At 41.2% G+C, this 26009-nt stretch overlaps 1 protein-coding gene across 4 annotated transcripts in view; it reads right to left on the reverse strand.

The window, feature by feature from the left end:
- Positions 1 to 26009, reverse strand: part of TRPS1 (transcriptional repressor GATA binding 1) — a 279396-nt gene that overhangs the window by 123788 nt on the left and 129599 nt on the right. For all 4 annotated transcript variants that reach the window (XM_040432078.1, XM_040432079.1, XM_040432076.1 and 1 more), the window contains one exon: positions 19128 to 19731. In XM_040432078.1, the coding sequence (XP_040288012.1) occupies positions 19128 to 19731 (604 nt within the window). The remainder of the gene's footprint in view (positions 1 to 19127; positions 19732 to 26009) is intronic.

Below are 26009 nucleotides of genomic sequence, written 5' to 3' on the forward strand. Positions count from 1 at the left end.
AAAAACTAGTGAAATAGGAGTATTCGTAATCAGTGCAACTAGTAAAGCAGAAAGGGTAGATGTGAAGATAAATGAAAACAGAATATTAAAATTAAATATATATGGGAAGGCAGCTGCTGTCTCTTTATCGAGAATCTTTATCGAGAATCCTCATATGTTGGGAGTCCTTTATAATAAAGTGACGTTGCAGTGTTAGTTTTCTTACACATTGGTTTATATCTATAAACCAATAACTCAAAAAGATCAGGCTCATTTGTGGGACAAAAAGAAAGGACTTTACTCAAAAGCTCAACCTTTTGTATCAACAAATACTTGGACATTATAAAAAATGCCTCTTTCCTTTAATACATCATTATTTATTATTGGAGAGGTAGGATCTTGGGTCTGGATTTTTTTGTGCAGTGTCTCTTCTATTTCGGCCTCCTCTGCATCCTCTAAATTGAGATTTAGTATTTTTCTTGTGTTCGAGATGGGGGTGTAAAAGTGAGTGATCTTTAATGGTTGGGTTAGTTTCGGAGTAATGAGGTGCAAGGGGCCTGGTATTTAAATCAGCAAATTCAGATCTTGTGTGCTGGATAGGCTCATTGTCATGGACACCCCCATGACAGGTGCCAGGAGATCAGAGAGACTGGTAACACGTGGGTTAATCTGAATGGTTCCTTGTGGATCATTTGTGTCTGTGTTGTTTTGGTAATGACCACACCTCTGGCAGGTATTGTTGGTTTGGTCATTTAACTTCCCCTATTTATTACTGCTTACCCTTTTTTGGGGTGCGGTTTATAGCTTCAGTTGCTGGACTCTGGGCTAGCTGGTTGTTGGATCTCAGTTGAGGAGAGATTGATGTATAGAATAGGAAGATGGGATACTGGAAATTTCCCCTTCAATTGGAGGGTCTGTGGGGGAGGATAGGTGTAAGAGAGGCCAGGGGTTATATGTGGTGGCAGGCTTTAGTATTAGAGTTGGGATGCTCTTTTGACTCATAGATGACAGGGGTGTGGTAAAGATGGAACTATTACGTTCTTCAGATATTGAAATATTATTAATAAGGTTGAGATGAGGAATACAGAGTGGGGTGATGGGATTCATTTGTGGACTAATTGTAATCGCCGGCTCAGTGTTGGTCTCCCGGTCGTTTTTGATTATATTAGACCCATTTTTAGATGGAGAATAATAAAAGTGAGTAGTGGAGCGGGGAGATTATAGTTCAGCCTACTATTAAATCCTCAGGTGTTTCGGCAAGGTCTTTAATTACCTTTCTCACACCCGCCCATATCAACAAAAAGATGGAGCGCTTGTGCGTTCCACCTACTTTGCAGACAGAAAGCGTGGAGCGCATACTGCGTTTCACTTCAACTTCCGCTTGCCTTATCCGGCGTAGAACGCATATGCATTCCACAGCGGATCACAGACCCCTTAAGTTTGCAGCGGTTTTATTTTAGATTACCCCTCCACTGCCATCAATGCACTTGTATAACATTTTGGAATACTCCTATTGGTTCTTTAATCAATCCACTTATTAGAAGTCACTTGCGTTCCAGGGTGGACCGCATAACCACATTTCCGCCCATACATTGGTATTTAGATGGGAATGCACTACTATTTAAAGAGACAAGGTAAATGTATATGTCTGTTCTTTTTTGTATTTTATGATTGTTTTATTTCTCCTGAAGAAGGGGGATCTATGTATTAACCCCCAAAATGCGTTGGGCAGAACCTTCAAATAAAATAATCGATTAGAAGCCACCACAGACTGTGCTGCCATTAATATCTACCACTCTACGGGCGATTTTAGCTAGGGGGGTACTAGGCTCCGTAGGTGTCTTGAGTTTATCCTACGGACCAGCCCCCAGTGAAGCGAGTTAACACTTTTCATATTTTCTTTTCCATTTTATGTTTTTTAACACCTGTTATTGGAAACTAATCCTCGGTGGGTCTGGAGCTTTTCTCTGGGGGTACAGTTTAAGAACCCATTTTGTAACGTGTCTTTCACGTGTCCCAAGTATTGGAGCAAGTGCAGAGGATCTGCTGCTGCTGCTACATGAGCAGCACAAATATCAATTGTACAAGCACCACTGATGTCTAGGTACACCTGGAAGTGGAGGTGGCGCTGCTCCATCCGAAACAGCGTCTTCGACTTTAAGAGTACCCACATGTCAGCAGCGCATGCACAGTTGGTATCTGATCTACCCAGGTGGCAGCTGCAGGTCCTCAGTGCTTGCGCCTCTTCTCAGAGCAACAGCACAGGCACAAGATTGACAGGGCCAGGCAAGATGTCTGGCCCTATCAATCAAGGGGGGTGGGGGGTTCTTTAGCAGCGAGGCCAACCCCTTGTTCTCCAGAAGGCTGATTTTGAAGGAATTTTACTTATGTTAAAGATAGAAAAGTAGAAGGAAAAAAAAAGATTATAGACTCCTGAAATTTATTCAACTTCCCCTTTAGAAAAAAAAATACACTTTCAAAAACCCATTAAAAAAAATACATTGTTTAAAAATCTGCAATACACTCTCAAAATCAACCTTCTAAAATACGTCCTTAAAAAAACTAAATAATACATGTAATAATAACAACAAAAAAGAAATACAAGTGTATATTTTTGAGTGAAGAAGAGCCTGGGCCTCGTTTCAGGTTACTAAACGGCCAAGATCTTTGCGATCCACGTCTCTGCGCATTATTATATATTTTTTTCAATGTATCCAAGGACAGAACTTATGAAACTGTAAATTAAGCACTACGCTGTATTTTAGGTGATTTGTGTTGTTGGCGTCTAGAAAAGAAGGCTTCTGTATGAGCATCGGGCCATTGCTTCCCTTTTTAAAAAATGCTTTGACAAGTTCGGTGTCTTGTTGGCAGCGCTATTTTCGTGAGTTATCACTATGAAGAACACACACAATATAATTAAGCAAGGCCATTTCTCACCAAGGAAACCTCTTAATGTAAGAAAGAGAGCATTATCTATCAAAGACAAAGGCTGTAGCAAAACAGGCTGAAACACGGAGAAAATGAAGCACCGTATGGAGAGAAGACTGTTCACTCCTAAACCTTCTCTAATTATGGATCAATTTGCAGAGAACACTCCGGCATCTGTCCGTAGTTACAGGATTATTTTCAGGAGGATTTCTAAAGATTCCGTCTATATGAATACATACATTCAGTTCGCCTGGGTACTCTAACACTATATTTAAGGAATTATTGAAATATGTCATGTACTTTTTTTTTTCACTTTTTTAACATTTTTTACTCTACTTTTTGATCAACACAAATGCATAGCCTCAGGTTCAGGAAAAAAATCTGCATTAACTGGGAAGTGAACAGAACAGTTAAAGGGGTTGTGCAGACAGTATATATTGATGACCTATCCTCAGAATAGGTTACTAACATCTGATCGGCGGGGATCTGACACATGGCACCCCCAGCGATGAACTGTTTGAAGAGGAGGAGGGCCTCCATGCGAGAGCTGCTTCTTCTTCTTCTACACTGTCCGTCATCTTGGATGTCTCGGTGGCACAGTGTAATTAAGTACTCACTCCACTCTCTTGAAAAGAGCGAGTACTTGTAATTACACTGGGCCACTGCTGCAAGGGACATGAAGTGCAGTATAATCAGGAGGAAGCAGCACTGGGGTGGGGCGCCACTTCCTCTACAAACAGCTGATCAACGGGGGTGCCGGGTGTCGGACCTCCGACGATCAGAAATTAATGACTTATCCTGAGGATAGGAGCAGCACGGTGGCTCAATGGTTAGCACTGGTGCCTTGCAGTACTGGGGTCCTAGGTTCCAATCCGACCAAGGACAAAATCTGCATGAAGTATGTAGGTCCTCCCTGTGTTTGCGTGGGTTTCCTCCAGGTTCTCCGGTTTCCTCCCACACTCCAAGACATACCGATAGTGAACTTAGATTGTGAGCCCCATTGGGGACAGCGAGTGATGCTAATGTCTGTAAAACACTTCAGAATATGTCAGCGCTACGTAAGTGTGCAAAATACATAAAAATAAATAGGCCATCACTATTTATTGCCCGCACAACCCCATTAACCTCATGACCTCCTTTTCCTCTTTCCAGCTTCAGATCAGAGAATTCCAAGGTTTTTCTTCTGCCATTCAAGATGGCTGCACTGATTCTGAGACTACCTGGTGCATACTGTGCGTTTGGTAGTCCTAGGCACTGTCTGCTGTCTTTGGATTGGCCAATCCAAGAGCAGCGCTGGGCGAGCAGAAAGAGTCTTGGACTATTAATTGCACAGTGTGCATCAGGTAGTCTGAGAAGCGGTGCAGCCATTTTAGATGGCAGAAGAGGAGGCCTGGAATCAGTGGAGATCTGCAATTGAAAAAATAATAAGTAAGTTTCCAGGTACTGTTCTGTTTGCTTACCTGTTAATGTTGTTTTTTTTTTGAGGGTCCGATTCATTACTTACTACATTATCGGTAGTTAACAATATTGACATACAAAATATCCCATGAGAAGATAAAATGGAAAAAACTTTGGAGAAACAGGTTTTGCGTCTATATTTGGTGTATGTGCCAGAAATTCAGTGCCTACATTGAATGCATTCATGGACCCCATTGATCTGTATGCCATATTCATGCAAATATTATACATATATTAGGACTTTATGTACGGTGCATACATCAGGAGTTTTTTTCCGACAAGACATGTCTACGCGGACTCCAGGATGCTGTGAGGAACAGAGGCACGGAACCCCACGGAAGGACTACAGAGTGTTTCTGTGTGGTTTCTCTCCGTTCCTCTGCACCACAAGAAAATACAGATCAGGGACCCATTCAAGTTGAACGGGTCTTTTTTGGGTGTTTTTTTTTTTTTCTTCTCTCTCTCTGTGGTGGGCTTAAGGTGGGTGAAAATATATTATAATATATTATGTTTGGTGTGAAATTTCATATTTTGTATTATATTATTGAATAATAAAAATGAAAAAAAAAAAATAAATAATTGTTGAACGGGTCTGGATCCGTCTGCGACAGCCGCACGGATGTTGCCCGCACATTGGGGACCCAGCCGTGCGCATGAGCCCTTAAATGGATTTAGTATGACTTACTGTACATTCCTATAAATTTCAGTTCTGCTCGGCTGGACGGGAGGGCAGTATAAAAGGTGCCTATAGTTAGAATGTCAATCAGACAACCCCCTTTGGGGGGCACCAAATTGTCTTTGCGTATTAAAATATCATAAAAATCTTGTGGTTGAGTAGATTTTCGGCATTCATGTTGTTTGCATTGATCATTCATGCTCAGGTTACAAAATATAAGTTTCATCAATACCAAATTACAGCTCTGAAATTCACAGCTCTTTATTTCTCAGCACATCAGGAGTCAATTTACTGACTAAAACTGTTTCATTATCTGTCAAATCATCAGAAACTCTGCTGACAGTTTTGGAGTAGGTGTCTGCATCACACGTAAATGGCTCCCTAATCACCAGGTATTTACCACCCTGTCTGTCAAAGATGCCAGAAGATTTTTTTTGTTTTATTCTCTACAGCTGGACGATCTACCCAATACCTCTGCCCGGCCCACCATAAGATACGTGAAGAAACTTCTCGGTAGCTTGAGTCATGGACGTTCCTTAGCCATAGCGCGTTTACAATGGAAATAATACTGTTGACTCCTACGAGGTGAAACTGTTTCTGTGTATTCAGTTCATACAGAATCCAAAAGAACAAAGCCCCACGCATGGGTGTAGCATGCACTTTGGGTGCTGGATGCTAGACGAGGATGCCAACAAGCCACTCAGTCTTGGCCTAGGATATTTATTAGTGTTGAGCGAAGTGGACTTTGATCCAAATTTCAGGGAAAATTCGATTCACCACAAAGCCTTATTTCCTCATGCTATTTGGTAACAAATCGATTTTCCCTGAAATGTCAGTAAAAAAAAAAAATTCATACTCCCCTCATCCGTTTGAGTGCAAAGAGGTCGCCTCAGCCATCTTGATTGAAGATCCTGCACAAAATCTCATGGGTGGTGATGTATGCCAGCGTGATGAGGTCATTATGCACCACGTCAGATTTTGAGCGGGATCTTCAATCACTATGGTGGCAGCTGCCCCTTCGCACTCAGATGGATAATGTGAGTATTATTATATATTTTTTTCCAACAGATTACCCTTGAAAGCCCCCACTATTCATTTCAGGTGTTGCGATCGGCGATGAATGCAGCACCTGAGGGGTTCAATGACGGGGAAGGCGCCATAATCGCCATTCCCCATCATTCCACCCACTACTTACAAAGAAATGCGCCTCGTGATGAAGTAATTTGTCACAAAGCAAATTTCTTTGTGAAATCCAGAGAAGCAGCCGAATCAAATTTTTCTAAACTTCGCTCATCTCTAGTATTTATATTCAGAGCCGGGGCAGCAACGTGAATCTTTGACAAGCTATGGCGCTGCCTACATATGAAATTAAATTGGAGGCCCCACAGAAGTCGTTTTAAAGTTCTGTACACCATGAGCCACTGCCAGAAGTCACCTAGAGGCATGCAGTTAATGTCGCAGATGGGAATACCACTCTAAAAACCAAAAAAATTAAGTAAAATTGATTAAAAAAAACATTGAAATGACACAGCACTATCAGATCCCCCCCCCAATGTTTATCTGGGGTCTTTTGGTTACAGGTCTAATTCTTGTAAAGTTTATTTAAACTGGTTATGGGGAAGTATCAGCCATTATCCAGAAAACTTTACTATGAAGGATTACACCTCGCCTTAAAAAAGCAAAGACAATGGCTTACAGATAGAAAACCCCTTTGTTTAATGTCTGTTATTCTTTTAATTGGTTGGGATCTACATGAAAGCTGATGGATATCCTAAGGCAAACAGATTAAAATGAAGCAAAGACCAGTTGCGGCAAGTTGAATGATGGTTCGTTGTAAAATGAAAAGATTGTAGCACTTAAGTGTTTAATTCAAAGTTTCCATAAAGCGACCAAATGAATTATTCAACGTTTGGATGTCTATATCTTGTATTTACGGAATGATGGACAGGTTCGGTTTTCCAACTCATTGAGGCTGCATAACCGCTCAATAATGCATTAAGCTGGGACGCTTGTTTTATGCAGTTTTGGAACGCAATCATTCCAGTTTCTTTCTTTTTCTTTTTTTTTAATCATAGGATATAAAAAAAAAATCTTTCATTTTCTAAGATGTACTTTTTAGCAAAAAATTTTTTTTTTAAAAGTAACTTTGTCTTATAAACGGCAGTCAGTGAGATCCAGCATGGTCAGACCCAGGGTTGCACCATCAATGAGGCTAGACGAGGCGATCGCCTCAGGCAGCACCAGGTAGCGGCAAGAGGGGGGCAGTGGAAGGGCCATGGGCAATGAGCGCATTCATTGTGGCAAAGTGGTTAGATTAAGAAATTGGCATTGGGGGTGGGGCGCCTTTTCAGTTTTCGCTTCAGGTAGCAGAAAGGCTAGGTGCAACCCTGGCCAGACCCCTGTCCTAATGATCCAGCAGAGAGTACATACAGCACTATGCTCGATCAGTCAGAGAGCAAAATACATACAGTCATGTGAATGAGCCCTAATTGCTGGTTGTTACAATTAGTGTTGAGCGAATCAAAGTATCTGAAGTGGACTTCGATCCGAATTTCGGGAAAAATTAGATTTGCCACGAAAGCAAATTTCCTCATGCTTCGTGGTAAAGAATGAATAAAAAAAATATATGACACTCAGCTTATTCACTTGATTTTCGAAAGGCCATCTGCTCCCGTCTTGGTGAAGAAAACATGCTAAAGGACTTGCGGCGAGCGTGATGACCTCACTATGTAATCACGATGGGTGCGCGCAGTGACATCAAATAGGCTAGACACCTTGTGACATAATATCACAAAATCATGTTTTGTTTTTTTCAGTTTTTTTTTTTATCTGCTCACCTTACAGGTTTCTTGGGATAGTTGAGACATATGGAAATGTAAGAAAGATAGATTTATAGACAAATGGATGGATAGATAAATAGACAAATGGATGGATAGATAAATAGACGGATAGATAGATAGATAGATAGATAGATAGATAGATAGATAGATATACACCTTAAAGCAGTTTTCCAGGTAGATATATATTTTTTTAAAGAAGGGCCAGAACAATTTTGAAATAACACAGAACTTTTATAAATCTCCCCTATCCTGTTATTCTGTATACTTACTGAAGTGGAAAACATTCTGCCCCCAACCAGTCAAGGGAGTACAGTAGCAATAATTTTCATACCTTTATTTACATTTATCTACTAGATGACGTGAGAAGACCCTGCACTAGGACTCCTGCTGAGACCAGACATGTCTATTGCTGCCTTTCTAATTCATTAATATAAGTAGAGAAGTGAAGACATCTTCTGACTTTTGTGTATATTTAATATATTACTGCCAGACAAGGTCAAACGCTTTAGCGCATTCTCAGGTTCTGGCATTGCTTTCTGCTTGTTATAAAAATCTACGGACTAAAAAACAACATATGGCATTGGTTTATATTCAGAATCAAATAATAGGCTGCCTAGGACTTACCGAAATACAGTTAGTTGTAAAACACAGGGTATCCATGGTTATATTTAGGCGGGAATTCTATTCTTGAATGTATTTCAAGTCACTTTTTAAATTAAATGTCTTAACGGGTTTTAAAATACCACGGAGAAACAAACAGAAAGAATTTACCATAAAGTTGGCAAAACTCAAACTTTCCTTCCCATGCCGGTTAGAATGGTATAGTAAAAAAAAAAAAAATTAAAAATGTGTACACAGTTTAAAGGGAAACAGGGGCATAGACTGTAATTTTCAACCCTTCCAATTCTGGCAGTGAGGGTGATGGTGACTGGGCTCAAGATGGATTGCGGCTCAACAAGTGGTCAAGGGTGGGGGCTGGCAGCGGACTTTGTGTTCCTTTCAGAAGACATTCTTTCACAATATGGCTCATCACAGAATTTCAGGGAATTTCACCGCAAAAGTAAAAAAATCGGGCCACCCTCATGGTTTTGGCCACAAGACAGGTAGATCAAGGAAAATTGGGACTTGATTCTCTTTCCCTTCCTGGCTACTGCTGTAGCTGTGCCTGTGGATATGAGACGAGCACCCTTTAGGAACTGGGCTATGCTGTGGCGTACATAGAGAAGTAAGGGCTCCATAGCAAGGATCAAACCAGGCCCCCCACACAGGACAGAAGGTTTCTGCCTAAACCCCTTTTTAATGATCCCTTCAGCTATTTTTTCCACTGCCTCATTTGCTAAAAGTTGTTCTTTTAGAGGGTAGAGTCCTGACCAAGTTTCCCCCCCAGTAGAAGAGGAGATGTTCCCAACTGGGCTCCCTCTTGCTCTGGGCCCCATATCAGTCACATGGTCCTCCACTATGGTAGTTAGGCCCCTGGGGCTAAGGCAACTGAAAGTATCTCTATGCTATTGTATATCCTTTTAAGGGCATATGCTCACGAACGCATTTTATTTCCGTGTCCATTCTGTTTTCTGTCTACAGGTTGTGTGTGGTATTGCAGTGTATCCCTATCAACTTCAAAGGAGCAAATTTCAATTTTAAACAACGCATGGATGGGTGTGGTGCTTTCTCTTGAAAAAAAAAAGCAGAGATGCTTTTTTTAAGGTCTTTTTCCCATATCAGTGAAACAAGGGCATGTTCTGTCCATGTTCTCCATGAACAGCAAAGTTACCCACTGATTTTAATGTGTATATTCACACATCCGTAAATTTCCATGGTCCATGGGGCCGTGGTCACTTCAGGAAAGCATGTCCTATTTTTGTGCATGTTTACGGATCCCTCATGCCCATTATAGTCTACGAGTCTGAGAAAAACACAACACAACATGGATGGCATCTGTGTTTCACGGATATTTGCTAGGAAATGCTCAGCTGAGCACTGTCTATGGAATATGGATGACACATGGAGGGCAAAAAAATGGGCATGGACCAAACACTGATTCTTCACGGACATCTACATGGATGAACTACTGATCATCTTGTCATTCATGTCATCACTGACACAGATGTGAAAATGAGGCCCAAGCCTGGAAAATATTTTCACCATTCCAGTAATACCGTAGTGGGAAACGGGACCTGATGGACATATTACATGACAGAAGAAGAGAAGGTCTCTACACCAACATATCAAAATTACTATCATACAGATCAACAATCTTAGATTTTTTTCACAATTTGAAGGAAATTGTTCCTGCACACAGAGTATAATTACACTGTGAATATTTTTTTTATTTCATGGTTTGAGAAAAAGAATGACATTGTATTTCATTACAATAGATGCAAGTTTTTTTTCAAAGCCTAATTGACTAAAGTTACAAAAAAGAAAACACTTTAGTGAAAGGCGCTACCTATGTAGCACACCACGCCTAATAAAGTAGCTTTAAGTCACTAATGTGGATAATTGTTTTCTTAAGGATGGGTGAAAACTCTTTAGGTTGATGGTCCATCTCAAGTAAAAGGCCTTCAAAGCGGGAAGCTTACACATAAAAGGCAAAGGAAGAAGCCACTTATTACGCCTAACTTATAAATGCTGTCATACTTCTAATGTTAAAAAGAATTGGCAAAAAAAAAAAGATTGCATCTTCATAAAACTGTTAAATGGAATTATTAGATAATGAAAACATTTCTATAATGAGCTAAACGTTAAAACTTTCCACAGAAATTTGACATATTTTTCATTGCGTAATAAAAGACAATAAACAGCTAATAGTTATTGCTTATAGATGTCTGGTGCTCAGACAAAACTTCACCTCAAGGGCCGAGTCTATCATAGCTTTGGGTTCAGGCAATGTAAAGATACACCTAAGAGAAGTGTCAGCCATAATGTGTCCAATGGGTTCTCCGTGGAACAAATCAACCAGCAACCAACAGAGCAAACTGGATGGCCAAGAAACCAATTTAGGGGGGTGGGGGGGAGAGTAAAATCAAACTGGGTTCTCTGCAAAATTTTCCATTAGGATGAGTGACATTTTTTAACAGGAAATAGTCTACCATCAGTAATCACAAACGAAGGCTTGTGTTAAATCTTCATACAAGGTCAGCTGAAATGGCCATAATCAGCCAGTTAGGCCAAAAATTTTCTCATGTGTATGCGTTGCTTAGGCTACTTTCACAGTAGTGGCACGGACCTCCAGCAGGCTGTTCCATCTGGTGAACAGCCTGTCGGATCCGTCCTGCCGCTAGTGATCGTGTGCCCCCGGACTGCCGCTGCACTCCCCATTGACTATATGTTGGACATGTCGTAGTTTTATTCCGGCAGCCTCTCACCGTGCGCTGCCGTGCCTCCGCCGGAACTCCGCCCCCTCCCCCATTATAGTTAATGGGGACGGAACGGCAGTCGGGGGGCACACGGTCACTAGCGGCAGGACGGATCCGACAGGCTGTTCACCCGACGGAACAGCCTGCCAGAGGTCTGTGCCGCTAGTGTGAAAGTAGCCTTAGAGGTTAGATCATAAAACCAAGGACCTTGAACCATTCCGTTTGTGAGATCTGTTCAGGGCTCTCAGAAGCGGTCCAAAACGGATCCGCTTTGCCCTAATGCATTCTGAATGGAAAAGGATCTGCTCAGAATGCATCAGTTTGCCTCCGTTCCGTCTCCATTCTGCTTTGGTGTCTGTCTGACGAAACAGCCAAACGTATCCATTCTGACACACAATGTAAGTCAATAGGGACGGATCCGTTTTCTATGGCACAAAACTTACTTTTAATGGTGTTTAAGACGGATCCGTCTTGGCTATGTTAAAGATAATACAAACGGATCCGTTCTGAACGGATGCAGACGTTTGTATTATCTGAACGGATCCGTCTGTGCAGATCCATGATGGATCCACACCAAACGCGAGTGTGAAAGTAGCCTAAGATGTAGAGATACTCATGATAGGGCAGGTTTCGCTGCCCCTGTATCTGTTTAACTTATGTAGGGTCTGTTTGTTTACTAATGGTGTTCTTTCACCCGTAGCTACAAATCACGAACACCTACACAGTGCTTCCTCACAATCATAGCTAAGGTACCTTCACAAATCATCATCAGTAGAAATAAGCAAATCGATTCTACACTACTCAAATTCATTATAAATTTTCAAAAGGATCACATTCAGAACTTTTGTGATTCATTCAAAATGGTGACAACCAATTTACAGATGAGAAGACAAAGAAGAAGCATCTAAATACTTTTGTAATTGCATGGAATTAAAAAATTAGCATAGCCACAGAGTTATTCAATAAAATGTATATGTATAGCGCCACCTGCAGTTTGTTTTTTTGACCTGCTCATTGAGAAGGCCGCAGATGCTCAGTTTCATCTTTCAACTGCCTCCTGAGCTGTGATAGGGAGAGCTGAGACACGCCCCCTGAGCTGTGATAGGGAGAGCATGGACACGCCTCCTGAGCTGCAGCAGAAAAGACACTCCCCTTGGGATCCCAGCTTGATATAAATCTAGCAGAACAATGAATGTGGAGATCTCTGGATTCATGTGAGGTCCAGGGCTGGTTCTAGCTTTGTTAGAAAGAGAATATCGTGTACTATATGATGTCTGATTTTAAATTTTTACATTTGTCATGGGATAACCCCTTTCAGCTGGGAAAAGAAGAGTCTCAGAAGTACATACCTTTTCTTTCTGTTCTGTTGATTTCACAATCTTGGCTGTGATCACATGACCTCCTGATTGGCTGCGGGCTTTTCTGCTGAAGTTCTGACCAGACGAGCTCCTGTCTCTTCCAGTTCAGCTGAATGTACATTATGCAGCTGAACCGGAAGATACAAGAGCACATTCGGTCGGGACTTCAACAGATGAGCCCAGTCAGTCAGTCAAACGGTCATATGATCACAGTCAAGATCACCGAATCGGTGGGATGATGGAAGGATAAGTGCTGCTAAAACTCTTTCTTTCACAAGTTATTTGAATGATAGAATGTAAGGCAACGCCCAAAAGAACCCCTTTGACCACAACAAGCTGTTGAATGATATGACCATCAGTGGCCCCTCGTTTTTTGACAATGTACTGTACAACAGAAAAAGGAATACATGAGGCGATTAAAGGCGTCATATGTGTTTAAATAAAAGGTACATTTCCCAAAAAGAGTGCCACGCTTGTCCATTGTAGCTGAGCTGCGAGCTACAATTCCATACATCGCCTATGAAAAAGAGTAGTGCAGTTTCTTCAAAACTAAAAAAGCAGACCCCTTTCCAACCCCACAGAATCCATGTAAGAACAAATCAAAAGAGAAAAAATAATTTCTTGCATAGTTAATTAGAATATTCCTTATACAGTAATATAGCGTGACTGCAGTTTTCTTTGAAGTATGTCAACACATAGAATGACACATCCTATCTTCAGATTAGCATATTATCTACGACTTCACGCCAAGGAAAACCTAGCAACCGCTATATTACTAAATGTTTACTAAAATGCCTCAGGGTTTAAAGGGTTGCCGCGGTAGTCCCTTTGTACATGGTGATTCACCCTCTTCCTCAAGGTTTTTATGTAATTGTGACCCAGTTGATCTCTGTCTGTTGTCACACACCCAAATAATGGTTTTAGCTGCCAGTGCATTCTACACCCATATTAATATAAATACGTACATTTTTTTATTTTTATCATTTAAGTGATGAACGCAATTAGAGATTAGTGGATTCCTCCGGGCGGGGATGTCCTGAAGATCTACGCACATGTCTAAATAATAATGAATATCATTGAATCTTATCAACCAAACAAGTTCACTACGTATTCATTAAATATTCATTTTAGTTTCAGGCGTCCTTTTGAGATTAGAGGTTTTTAGTTTTTTTTGCTCTACTAAACACAGTGGGAACAAGGTGGAGACACTGAGAAAGAAGAATCCTCATAAGGTGATTTCAGTTCATCAAAAGTGTGGATATACCTTAGCAGCTTTTTTGTCTACTGAGAGTCTAAAGTAGTTTGAAGTGTATCTCCTATCCTATCATGCAGTGTACACCGAAGCTTGGTTGATTAAGATTGGCTGCTGTAAATAAGCACAAGCCCTGCAAAAGCTCATCCAGAAGTCTGTCCAAAAAATGTACAAAAGAAAAAATAATCCTACTCATCAGAAAAAAAGATGTCCCTGTCCATAATAGGGTTTAAAATCTACAGGGTGGGCCATTTATATGGATACGCCTTAATAAAATGGGAGTGGTTGGTGATATTAACTTCCTGTTTGATGTGTCACATGACCCTCTTCCTATTGAAAAAACAAAAGTTGGATTCAAAATGGCCGACTTCAAAATGGCCGCCATGGTCACCACCCATCTTGAAAAGTTTCCCCCCTCACATATACTAATGTGCCACAAACAGGAAGTTAATATCACCAACCATTCCCATTTTATTAAGGTGTATCCATATAAATGGCCCACCCTGTATATTTCTCTTTATTAAAGAGAATGTCTCATTAGAAACAGACCTATTAGCCTAATAATAGGTGCCACTTCTTGGTCAGTACAGATCACTTTTCAGTAGTCATCTCATTAACATCACAGTTGGGATTACAATGAAAGATACCACCTATGTGTGGTATATATAATCAGTCATTAAAGGGTTTCTGTCACCAGATTTAACCCTATTAAGCTAGCTGACATTAGCGATGTGCTAATGTCAGGCAAACCTAACTAGCCTATTCCTACTTTTATCTATGCCCCCGTTATGCCAGAAATCTAACTTTTATAATATGCTAATTAACCGCTAGGAACAGGGGGGGGAGGGCGTTGTTCCTGCTCCTAGAGGCTTCGTTCTCCCACCTTTGTTGCCTCCCTCCAAGTCCCAATTGACAGGGCCAGGCAGCGCTCGCATCTGTCTGCCAGCCCTGTGCTCTGGTGAAATCTCGCGCCGTTCAGCATTCGGTGCAGGCGCGGTGAGGGTAAGACGCTCGCAGGCTGCCAGCTTCCTCACCGCGCCAGGGCTGGCAGACAGATGCGAGCGCTGCCTGGCCCTGTCAATCAGGACTTGGAGGGAGGCGAGAAAGGTGGGAGAACGAAGCCTCTAGGAGCAGGAACAACGCCTAGGCTAGTTAGGTTTAGCTGACATTAGCACATCGCTAATCTAGCTTAATAGGGTTAAATCTGGTGACAGAAACCCTTTAACAATAGGTGCTTATCTATTCCTTCTTTGTACAATGATCTCTGCACAGGTCACAGAAAACTCCCACACAGAAGTCAAACTCTCCCCCTGTCTATTGTGTCTATGGCCCGTGGTGGCTTATGTAAAGCATATCTCTAAATACTTTTAACAACAGCTCAGGCAAGATGACCGCCCCCTTAATCATGTTCAGGAAAAAGAATAAAATAAAAAATATAACTGCATTCAGAACATAAAAAGATATGTTCTCTGGTTTTAAATCTCAGAAAAAAAACATTGGCACACTTCCTTTAAAAATGCCCAAGGTATGGTTTCAAGTGGTTCAATTAATCAGTAGGTCTTTGGCACGTGGGGGTATGTCCTAATAGATAATGGAAACCTTCTCACCAGGACTGAATGGAAAGTCAAGATAGCCCGGGGCCTAGTAAAGGCCCCAGGGCTGTCAAGTAAAAGATAATACAAACAGATCCGTTCTAAACGGATCCAGATGGTTGTAATATCTGATCGGATCCGTCTGTGCAGATCCATAATGAATCCGCACCAAACGCGAGTGTGAAAGTTGCCTAAAAGTGTCTTAACAGATGTCTGTGGCATTTACATGAACTCGCAGTAGTGTACTGTCATACAAATATATGGCGGTGCAAGTTTCTTTTGGGGCTTTGCCTATCATGATCTTGGGATGACTAGACAATACTTTTGTGTGACCAGTCGTAGCTAGCAAAAAGCTAAATAAACCAGGATTTCATACAAATACACAATTTATGTAGCCATAGGAGTCGTAAGAAGATGTTGAGCATAATTCTCAAGAATATGTTCACGGCACTTGTTCGCGCACTTCTCAGGTTATTTTCAAGAGAGAATTCTGTGACTGACTCAAACTTACATAGCATGTGGATCAACTTAAACAACAAATATATGCCGTCATCTCCACCCACTAGGCTTTAGTATGGGACTAGTGTAATATACTGTGACACTAATACATGCATAGGCCATCACAAAATGAATTACTCAATCTAATGTTACTTGCTCCTACAATCTCTAAACATTCATGAGATGGCCTATTTTCCTCGGCGCTAGCAGGAAACACAGAGGCTTACAAAAATAATTATTTCCATATGCCAATGTTGAAAGCAGATCTAGCCCAGTACCACGGCATCATAGTGAAAGATATGACCATATGCTTCTTTTGTTCATTTGATCACATTGAAACTGTTGCCACATCATTTTTGCATTAAAAAGTTCTTTGCTGTAAACTTTTTAAATAATGTGTGTTTAAAGAAAAATAATGCTACTGCCACATTGATGGGAAGATGGGAAATATAAAACAGATCCTAAGTAATCTTCTACTAAGCCACACAAAAATATACATGATTACGTTAATTTCATATTTTTGGACTGATTATTCACAAAAAAACATAAAAAACAAGAAGCCCTTTCTTATCATACTTGAAAGGCATCTTTCAACTCTGACCAGGATTATAGAAACATGGGGAGAGATTTATCAAAAGGAAAACTGGCTTAATTGCCCATAGCAAGCAATCAGATTCCACCTCTCAATTTTCAGAACTCCTTTTAAAAACAGCACCTCCGATGTCCACAGATGGTATTTCAGCTGGGCATCATCAGGGCCGTCTTTACCAAGGGGCAAAAGGGGCAGCTGCCCCGGGCCCAGTTGCTCCTGGGGGGCCCAAGGAAGCTGCCTCTTGAGCCCTGCTAGCCACTGCCCCGGGTGTCAGGCTGTCAGCTACACAGGGGGTGTTGCCATGCCTGCTGGCACTGAGTCCAGCCAGCGTACTGTGAGAGGCTGAGCTGTGATCTAGGATCTTAGATGACATCATCACCATGTGACCAGTAACCTAGCAATATTACTGGTCACATGGCTATGAGGTCATCACAGGTCCTACCAGGAGTGTTGCAGAAGAAGTTTGCCTTAACTGTGGAGCTTTTTTTGTGAAGATTACATCAGAAAAAGGTGACTGGGGCTGTTATGCTAATATACTGTAAACTACTGTATAGTGGGGTGCTGTATAGTGTGGGAACCTGTATACTGTGAGGGGCCTGTATACTATGTGGGGGGCTGTATACTGTGTGGAGGGCTGTATACTGTGTGGGGGGCTGTATACTGTGTGGGGGGCCTGTATAGTGTGGGGGGCCTGTATAGTGTGGGAGGCCTTATACTGTGCGGGGGGCTGCATACTGTGTGGGGGGCTGTATACTGTGCGGGGGGCTGTATAGTGTGGGGGGGCCTGTATAGTGTGGGGGGGCCTGTATAGTGTGGGGGGCCTGTATAGTGTGGGGGGCCTGTATAGTGTGGGGGGCTGTATAGTGTAGGGGGCTGTATAGTGTGGGGGCTGTATAGTGTGGAGTGCTATACTGCTGTACTGTATAATGGGGGGGCTGTATAGTGTGGGGTGCTGTATCGTGTATAGTTTGGGGTGCTGTATACGGTGAGGTGCTATACTGCTCTACTGTATACTGTGAGGTGTTGTATACTGTGGGCTGCTATACTGCTCTACTATATACTGTGGGGTACTGTATAGTGTGGGGTGCTATACTGCATACTGTGTGGTGCTGTATACTATAGGGTGCTATACTGCATACTGTGGGGTGCTGGGGTGCACTGTAACGCTAGGGTGAGCCGAGCCCTGGTCTCCTTCCTGCAGAGCGGTGCCCACTTCCAGCCTGAGCCCAGCTGCCCAGAGCACTGATCCTGAGCCGCTGGAGTCTTCAGAACTGGAAGTATTTACAGTCATTCACTGTACTCTATCAGATGTGTGAATTTTTTTTGTGTGTGTTGTGGTGGATGGCGTGATTGCCTACTAAGGTGTGGGAAGGCGGGATCCAGGGGGCCAAAGTAAATTTTTGCCCAGGGTCCAATCAAAACAACCCTCATATAAGTGTCTCTGACAGTAGGTTCCATTGATCAGTGGGGATCTAAGCACACAGGCACCCGCTGATCAAAACTCATAATATGAAAAATAGAAAGGCCTCCAAAGTCATCCCTACTTATTTTCATAGGCAGTTCCAAAGGGTAAAGACGATCTTCTGTGAGATCGTTCATATGGAAGATCTCACCATTAACCTAAACTGTCCGATTATGAACTTCATGGGGCTTGTGCAAAATGGCAAATGATACCACATATGGTACTTCTACTTTCAGTAGACCATGGACAAATTTCTAATTTCCAGGTTTTTGGCCAAAAGAAGTCTGCATCAGCTATCACAAATGATCAATTGTGTTAAATTTTCAAATAAGGGAGTGCTGAAATGGTCAAAAACAGACCTTTAGACCAACTTCTGTCTCATTTATATGGTCAGCATTATTGCTTTAAGAATATCCCCAAAAAAAATTTGTAAACAAAATAAGTCAAACATTTCTGAATTCTCCTGAATATGTTAGATAGTAGATTAATGAGCAGTTGAATTGAGAAAGACTGATTTAACAAAATATCAGATAAAGAAATGAGTGATCAGGTCACATCATTATCTCAACTTTTCTAAATAACCTTCAGAACTTTTGATAACTAATTCTACTTGAAATAATAATTATAAAGCAGTTGGTTCATTGTGAGGAACATGATTTATTAGGACTACGGTATGTATTACCATGTAATAAAAAGGTGTTGGTATCCAGTCCTTCAATTACGTATAATAAACTGATTAACGCCACAGAGCTAACAACAGGCTTATGTTTCCTGTTGATTTGCTTGGTATTTTCTAAACTGATTTCACCTCACTAAACATACAATTACATTACCTTAGGAACAAAGACACAATGACGTTTTCACAGCTAAAGCAAGAAATATGAAGTAAAGAGAGTTAAATACAAATCACCAATCTATAATGAAGATCCACATGTATTAACATGTCAAATTTTATGGAAAAGACTTAAAAACTAAAAAATAAATCACCGGTATATAAATCAAACAAAAAAGATCTTGTAGGCGGTCATTCTCCAATATAGAAACATAATAAATGACCAATAGAATACCAAAATCAACTGAAAAGATGAACTACAGAGAGTACGGCTTCAAAAGATATCCTTAACATGTGAACTCACCCGTAGGAGTGACTGAGATTCATCCTTGGACTTGCTGTCTCCCGTGGTAGGATACTGTGGTGTAAGTGGCCCAGATTTTTCTCCACTGGCTCCAGCCGTCACTCCTGGAAATCCCTTAGTATCTACAGACAAGCCATAAAGAGGTCTTGCTAAATGTGCTGCTTCAACATTTGGACTATCTCTCGATGATTTCTGCTGTTCTTGGTTGACAGATACTGTGGTCAAAAGGCCCAAACCCATTTGTGTATAGGATGGACTTGTTCTCAAAATTTCTGATCCTCTCCAGGTAACACTACGGAGGTCATCTATCGGACCATCAGACCAAGATTTCTCCCTGAGTACATCCTTGTCATCAGGCTTCTTCCTTTTCACAGTGCTGTCATATATGGCTTCTCCCATTTTGGATTCAGGAGTGACAAGGTTGTACACCTTCATCTCAGTTTTTGGCTCCTCCTTGATGTTGGAGACTCCATGGGTCTCGCCACCATTAGCTGTAGTGATTTCAGACTCATGACAGTGTGCAGAGTTGAAGTGATCCAAAAGAGATTGAGTTTCAGTTGCTGTAAAACTGCATTGCCGGCATTTGTAGCAGTTATGTAGTCTCCTAAAATATACACAAAATACTGCTTATTAGATAATTTCTACTAAAATTAAATATGTTAACCCAAACTTTAAATACATTTTAAACAAAGATGATGACAACAATGATTTTAGACCAACAAAGAGCTCCATTCCTGACCGATCATTGAGTCCATACAAATTGCTGATGCTTCCTGATGATAACTTTACAGCTTGGGACTTATATACTAGGGACAAAATTATTATGGGAAGGATTGCAACGAAAAGCAACACCTGGTTATTAGAAAGCAGGAGCAGATAACACAGGATTCACCATCGGCTATAGATGGGTACAGCTCAGCTCCTCCCCTTCCCTGCACAGTGACTCCTGAACAGGTTACAGAGCATGCCCACAACTCTCACCCATAAAAGTCAACAGAAAGTTTCTTGATTTTCATCTATACATTCCTTTTAAAAGTCAATAACTTTTTTTTAAATGATAAATTATGGCTCTTGAAGTTCAATACATGAACCTTACATACGTTTATGGTGGCACATTAGAGAAGCTTAATTAAAATATGACTGCTAGCATACATGCAGTGTACCAAATTTATTATGTGTTTCAGACAAAGTATTAAAATATTTCACGTTTATTAATGGCATGCCCCATTAATGTGCACAGTAGGTGGGCCCAAGCCACCCTTTGTACCCTTGCTCCTCCTGCTTCCTCTGCCTGCTTCCCTTTCCTTCTTCATCAATAGAGCCAGGCGAAATGGTTATGCCTGAACCTGGCCCTGTGAATGATCACCGGACAATTGCTGGCACTTTTACATAGGGCAATTATTGGGAACAAGCATTTGTATGATTGTTGTCCCCCAATAATTGTTCCTATCCTTGGGCCCTGTAAAAGGACCTCTGTTCATGGTCAACTGTAATATGAGGGAATAGTTAATCTCATTCAGATATAATTAATGTGTGAAAAGGTCTGTATGATACAGTATAGTCCAAAATGCAAAGCACTCAATCTAAAACTGCCAAGGATGCTGATGGATGAAACAAATAAGAGTGAAGTTAGGCCTGTTTGACATTTGCGGTAAGCATCCAGGAATACCAGGCGCTACCGGGCACTGCCGAGATATCGTCTGGCCTCATTCAGCCGGTCAGATTTTTTTACCGCTAATGTGAAACAAGCTTTAGTCAGACCGCCAGATCTCTGCCAGTCCCCATTATAGTGAAGGAGGCCGTACAGTATCTTGGCAGTGCATGGTAGCGTCCAGTATTCACGAATCCGGAAGCCTGTTCCCGCCCAGGCAGCCTGCCGGATTTGTTTACCGCAAATGTGAAACTCTCTCTTTACTCTCCTGAATATGTATGATTGGCTGGGTTGAGGATAGACATAAAACAAAGAAGAGCATTTCAGAGCATAGGTCCAGCTTGTACAAACCGATGAAAGACATGTCTGTGGTAGATCAAACAGCATGTGACAAATCAAAAGAAATATTTGATGAGCAGGTGACAGGCTGAGAGCTTTGAAGACAAATGGCGGAGCCTTTTAACGCATGTGAAAATAAGCAACCAATGCAACTAGTAGCAGCAAACAAAAAAGTTTTATATAAGTTAAAGGGAATCTGTCAGCGGTTTCATGTTGCCCAAAAACAGGCAGCATAAAATACTGATAGACTCCATTAATAAGAATTATGTTTTTGTAAAAAAAAAAAAAAAAAATAGGGGCAATTTATTAACGTGATTGTGCCACAATTTTGTAAAAAAAAATCATTTTTTTGGTACCATTTATGGTGTGTAATGTCACATCCAGTGCTGAACATATTTATGAAGCAAAGAATAAGAATATTTCACTGTACCTAACTTGCCTGTTTTGCTGTTCCCTCACAATTAGGGGTCATGATTTTGCATAAAAGGGTGCAGCCTAAGATATGACAACATGCACTAGAGCTGCACCAAAATTTTAGTGCAGAATTTTTGTCCCAGAGTAAGCCAACGAATAGTTGGTGAAAAGTTGTGAAAAGTGTCTAGTCATGCAACCCTATTTATCATCTAGCATGTGTGACTGATAAATTTCATTCAACTTTTGACTGCTTAATCTAAGTTTACATTGTCTCCATTTTGGAAAGGATTAGCAAATCTGACCTATTGTTTTAAAAAAGCTTGGCTCTATTGACAGTTCTCTTTTTAGAGAGCTGTCAATGAAGTCAAGCCAATGAGCTTCCCAGTGGACACTTCTCCCTGTGCCTATGGCTTTAAATAGTTGGAAATTTTTTAAAATCACATATTATGAAAAGGTTTAAATTTCTATGCTGTGCTTGCTAAAAGTTTTTTATTTTTTTATTTTGACTTAGCTTACCGAGAAGGAAGGGGGGGGGGGGGGTATCCTATAACTTTTAGACATATTTATTAATATCATAGCAAGATAATGAGGCAAATGTTCTTGTACAAGTCACTCCAACAATCTTTTTTTAGATTGGTATATCAAATGTCTCTCTTACGGAGGACCTGTCACTACTCCTGTCTTGTCTGTATCAGTAAATAATAGTATTCCACATGAAATGACAATTCTACAGCATTTGTTCTTATGACTGTATGTTTTGTCATGTTTCCTCTATTCTTGGTAGACGTTTATGGATAAAGTTAAGGTTGGAAGTTACCATTTGGGAGGGTGTCCTTGCACAGTCTAGCATTGAACAATCACCACCCATCAGTACCTATAGCCATAAAATTGCAGTAGACAAGCTAAGAGAGGCGACATGCCCCCTTTAATAAATGTGTGCCTATTTAAATGCTGCAATCAACTCTTCTGCATAGGGAAGAGTGAAAGCTATTGGTTTTGGGCAGCAGGACCATTTGCTGTCCAGAAAAGATGAGTTTGGTTTCCACATCAATGATGTTTCACCCAATAAATGAGTATTTGGGCTTTCATCAGGTGATTGGGGGCACCACACAAGACAAGACCATAATCGGAAACAGTCATTCCTAACAACAGTCCTTCCTGATAACCGCCCCGATCTTTGACCCAAGTAAAGGTGCCTTTAACATTCCTAAGATAAGTGTTTTCTATGCAATGGATTCCCAACTCTATGATTATAAACTGTTCTGCATATAAAAATCACAACAGGACGACAGTTAGAGTACTGTATAGTGCATACCTACTTTGGCTGACCATTCAATGCTTCTCCACTGAATCACAAGTTGAAAAATAATGGACACTACGTACATTATTTCATGGTCTCATGGAGTTGGCAGAGCAACCAACTTCTCTTTGATGCGGCACACCACATTTGGTCATTTGCATAACCCAACATTTATACAGTATTTCTTGGATAACAGTATTGTTTACCACTAATGATCTGGAAAAATTTTAAAGCAGAACAGATAGTATTTTCCAACCTACAAAAATAAAATAAAAACGGGCAGCAGAGTTAGGAAATCAATGTGTACTTCTTCCTTTCTTTGCTCCACTCAGCTTTCTTTAGGTACCACATGCTTAGTGCAGGCCATGGTCTTACTATCATTACCACTCTGTTCTAGAGATTTATAGGTTCACCACAGGTTGGACCGCCACCGATCAGACATTGGTGGTATATTATAACCATATACCACCAAAGCATATTGTAAGCACAAGCTAGATTTTAATTTTTTTATGTGAATAACTATATTACTACCAGTAAAGGGAACCGATCACGTTCAACATGGCATCTGAGCGGAGGACAGTATGTTATAGAGCAGGAGGAGCGTTGCAGATTGGTATTGTTTTATGGAAAAAGACTCAGAAAAACGTGTAATTTTTCAACTTGTATCCATGTTCATTCTGGGCTTTGAAGTCAAGGAGGCGGTCCTATAAGTGATTGAAAGCCTTCCCTCTATAAGGAGACAGTCCTATCAGTGACTGACAGCCTTCCTTTTATGAGGAGATGGTCCTATCGGTGATTGACAGCCTTCCCTCTATGACTCTGTATACAGAGATAACTGTCAATCACTGAAAGGACCGCCTCCTCATAGAGGGAAGGCTGTCAATCACTGATAGGACTGCCTCCTCATAGAGGGAAAGCTATCAATCATTAATAGAACCATCTCCTCATAGAGGGAAGGCTGTCAGTCACTGATAGGACCGCCTCCTCATAGAGGGAAGGCTGTCAATCACCGATAGGACCGCCTCCTAATAGAGGGAAGACTGTCAGTCACTGATAGCTTTCCCTCTATGATGAGGTTGTCCTATCAATCACTGATAGGACTGTCTCCTCATAGAGGGAAAGCTATCAATCACTGATAGGACTGTCTCCTCATAGAGGGAAAGCTATCAATCACTGATAGGACCGTCTCCTCATAGAGGGAAGGCTGTCAATCACTGATAGGACCGTCTCCTCATAGAGGGAAGGCTGTCAATCACTGATAGGACTGTCTCCTCATAGAGGGAAAGCTATCAATCACTGATAGGACCGTCTCCTCATAGAGGGAAGGCTGTCAATCACTGATAGGACCGTCTCCTCATAGAGGGAAGGCTGCCAATCACTGATAGGACCGTCTCCTCACAGAGGAAAGGCTGTCAGTCACTGATAGGACCGTCTTCTCATAGAAGAAATGCTGTCAGTCACCGATAGGACCACCTCCTCATAGAGGGAAAGCTATCAATCACTGATAGGACCGCCTCCTCATAGAGGGAAGGCTGTCAGTCACTGATAGGACCGTCTTCTCATAGAAGAAATGCTGTCAGTCACTGATAGGACCTCCTCATAGAGGGAAAGCTATCAATCACTGATAGGACCGCCTCCTCATAGAGGGAAAGCTATAAATCACTGATTGGACCACATCCTGGACTTCAAAGCCCAGACTTAACTGGAATACAAATGTATCTATTACAAGTTCTACTGATTCTTTTCCCTTAAAACTATATATCAATCTGCTCAGCTCCTCCTGCTTTATAACATGATGCCTGCAGATTAATTTGCATTTTCGTAATGACAGGTTTCCTCTAAAATAATAAAATAAGTTATCATTACTACTACTAATAAATCATATTTTCATATTTTTAGATTTTATGAGGTTTCAATTAACAATATGGTTTTATTATGCCATACATTGCAGATTAGCTTTAATAATCATTGATATTATTTTGCTGCATGGTTAGCTAGTCTTCTATACCTACTGTTAATGTTAGAAAACGTTCTCTCGAGTGATGTGAGGCATTAAATGATCTTTAATGTGAGACATGCTGTGAATAATGAGAAGTCACACTGGTGCAATGAGCCTATTAGTGTAGTATACTGCATTTTGTTTGCATTCACTGGTGTTGAGAGTTATCTCTCCCCTGATATGTCTATTGCAGGTAAGCTGCTATGTATTTGTAAAGAATTATTTAATGGAAGAGTAGACAGGTTTACCACACAATTGGCACAAACTCATGTTCCTGTCAAGTTGATAAGAAAATTCTATTGTTCTAAGTGTAACTGATGAAATATAGGCTACGGGGAAAGCAGCAGTGTCACTCTTCCACCAGCAAACATCACCTCTCCTTCCACACTCCATTAAGTGTCAAAACATGATCGCTGACTTACTCAGATAAGCAGATCTTCCCGGACAATTACTAGAGGGATTTGTGTGTTTCTTGCAACTGACTTAACATCAAAATAAATAAATATAAAAAAATAAATAAAACATTTTTAAAGAGGTTTTCCCTCTCCAGGTGCTTTTTGAGTAAACACCACCATGTGGCCGGAACTGTGGAGGGAAGCATATTTACCTGCTCCCTGTCCCTTGGTTCCGGCTCCTTCGCTCCGTTTCAACATCTAGTTTGACAGCCTCGGCAGCCAATCACCGGCCACAGCAGTGATGCATCCCCCTTGGTTTGGGTGACCCACTGACGTGAAACAAGGGGGACTTGCCACTGCTGTGGCCAGTGATTGGCTGCAGCAGCCTTCAAACCAGATGTTGACACATGGAAGCTGGAGCTCTGAAAAGGCGGCGAAGACATAAAGGAACCAAAAAACAGTGGTGGGGTACAGGTAAGTAGCCTTCCCTCCACAGGTTTAGCCACTTGTGGGGCTCGACCAAAAAGCCCCAAAAGATGATAAATCTCTTTAACATTACTTTAACAGATCTGAGGCTCTGTTCCCGACTCATGATACTTTTTTCTTAATAAGTAAATTAGGCCTTTGGGGCAATGAGAGTGTCACCATTGCTCTTATTGCACCCAAGCTCTGCTCCTTTTTTTGGCCAGTTCCTTTCTAGTTGTTTTGCCATTGCCTGGTCAATGAAAGCAGCCATGGAACTGGCAACAGAAAGGAGAAGACCTTGGGTGGAACAGGAGCAACG

The sequence above is a fragment of the Bufo bufo genome, chromosome 5 (assembly GCF_905171765.1).
Source record: "Bufo bufo chromosome 5, aBufBuf1.1, whole genome shotgun sequence".
In the NCBI taxonomy this organism is placed as follows: Eukaryota; Metazoa; Chordata; class Amphibia; order Anura; family Bufonidae; genus Bufo; species Bufo bufo.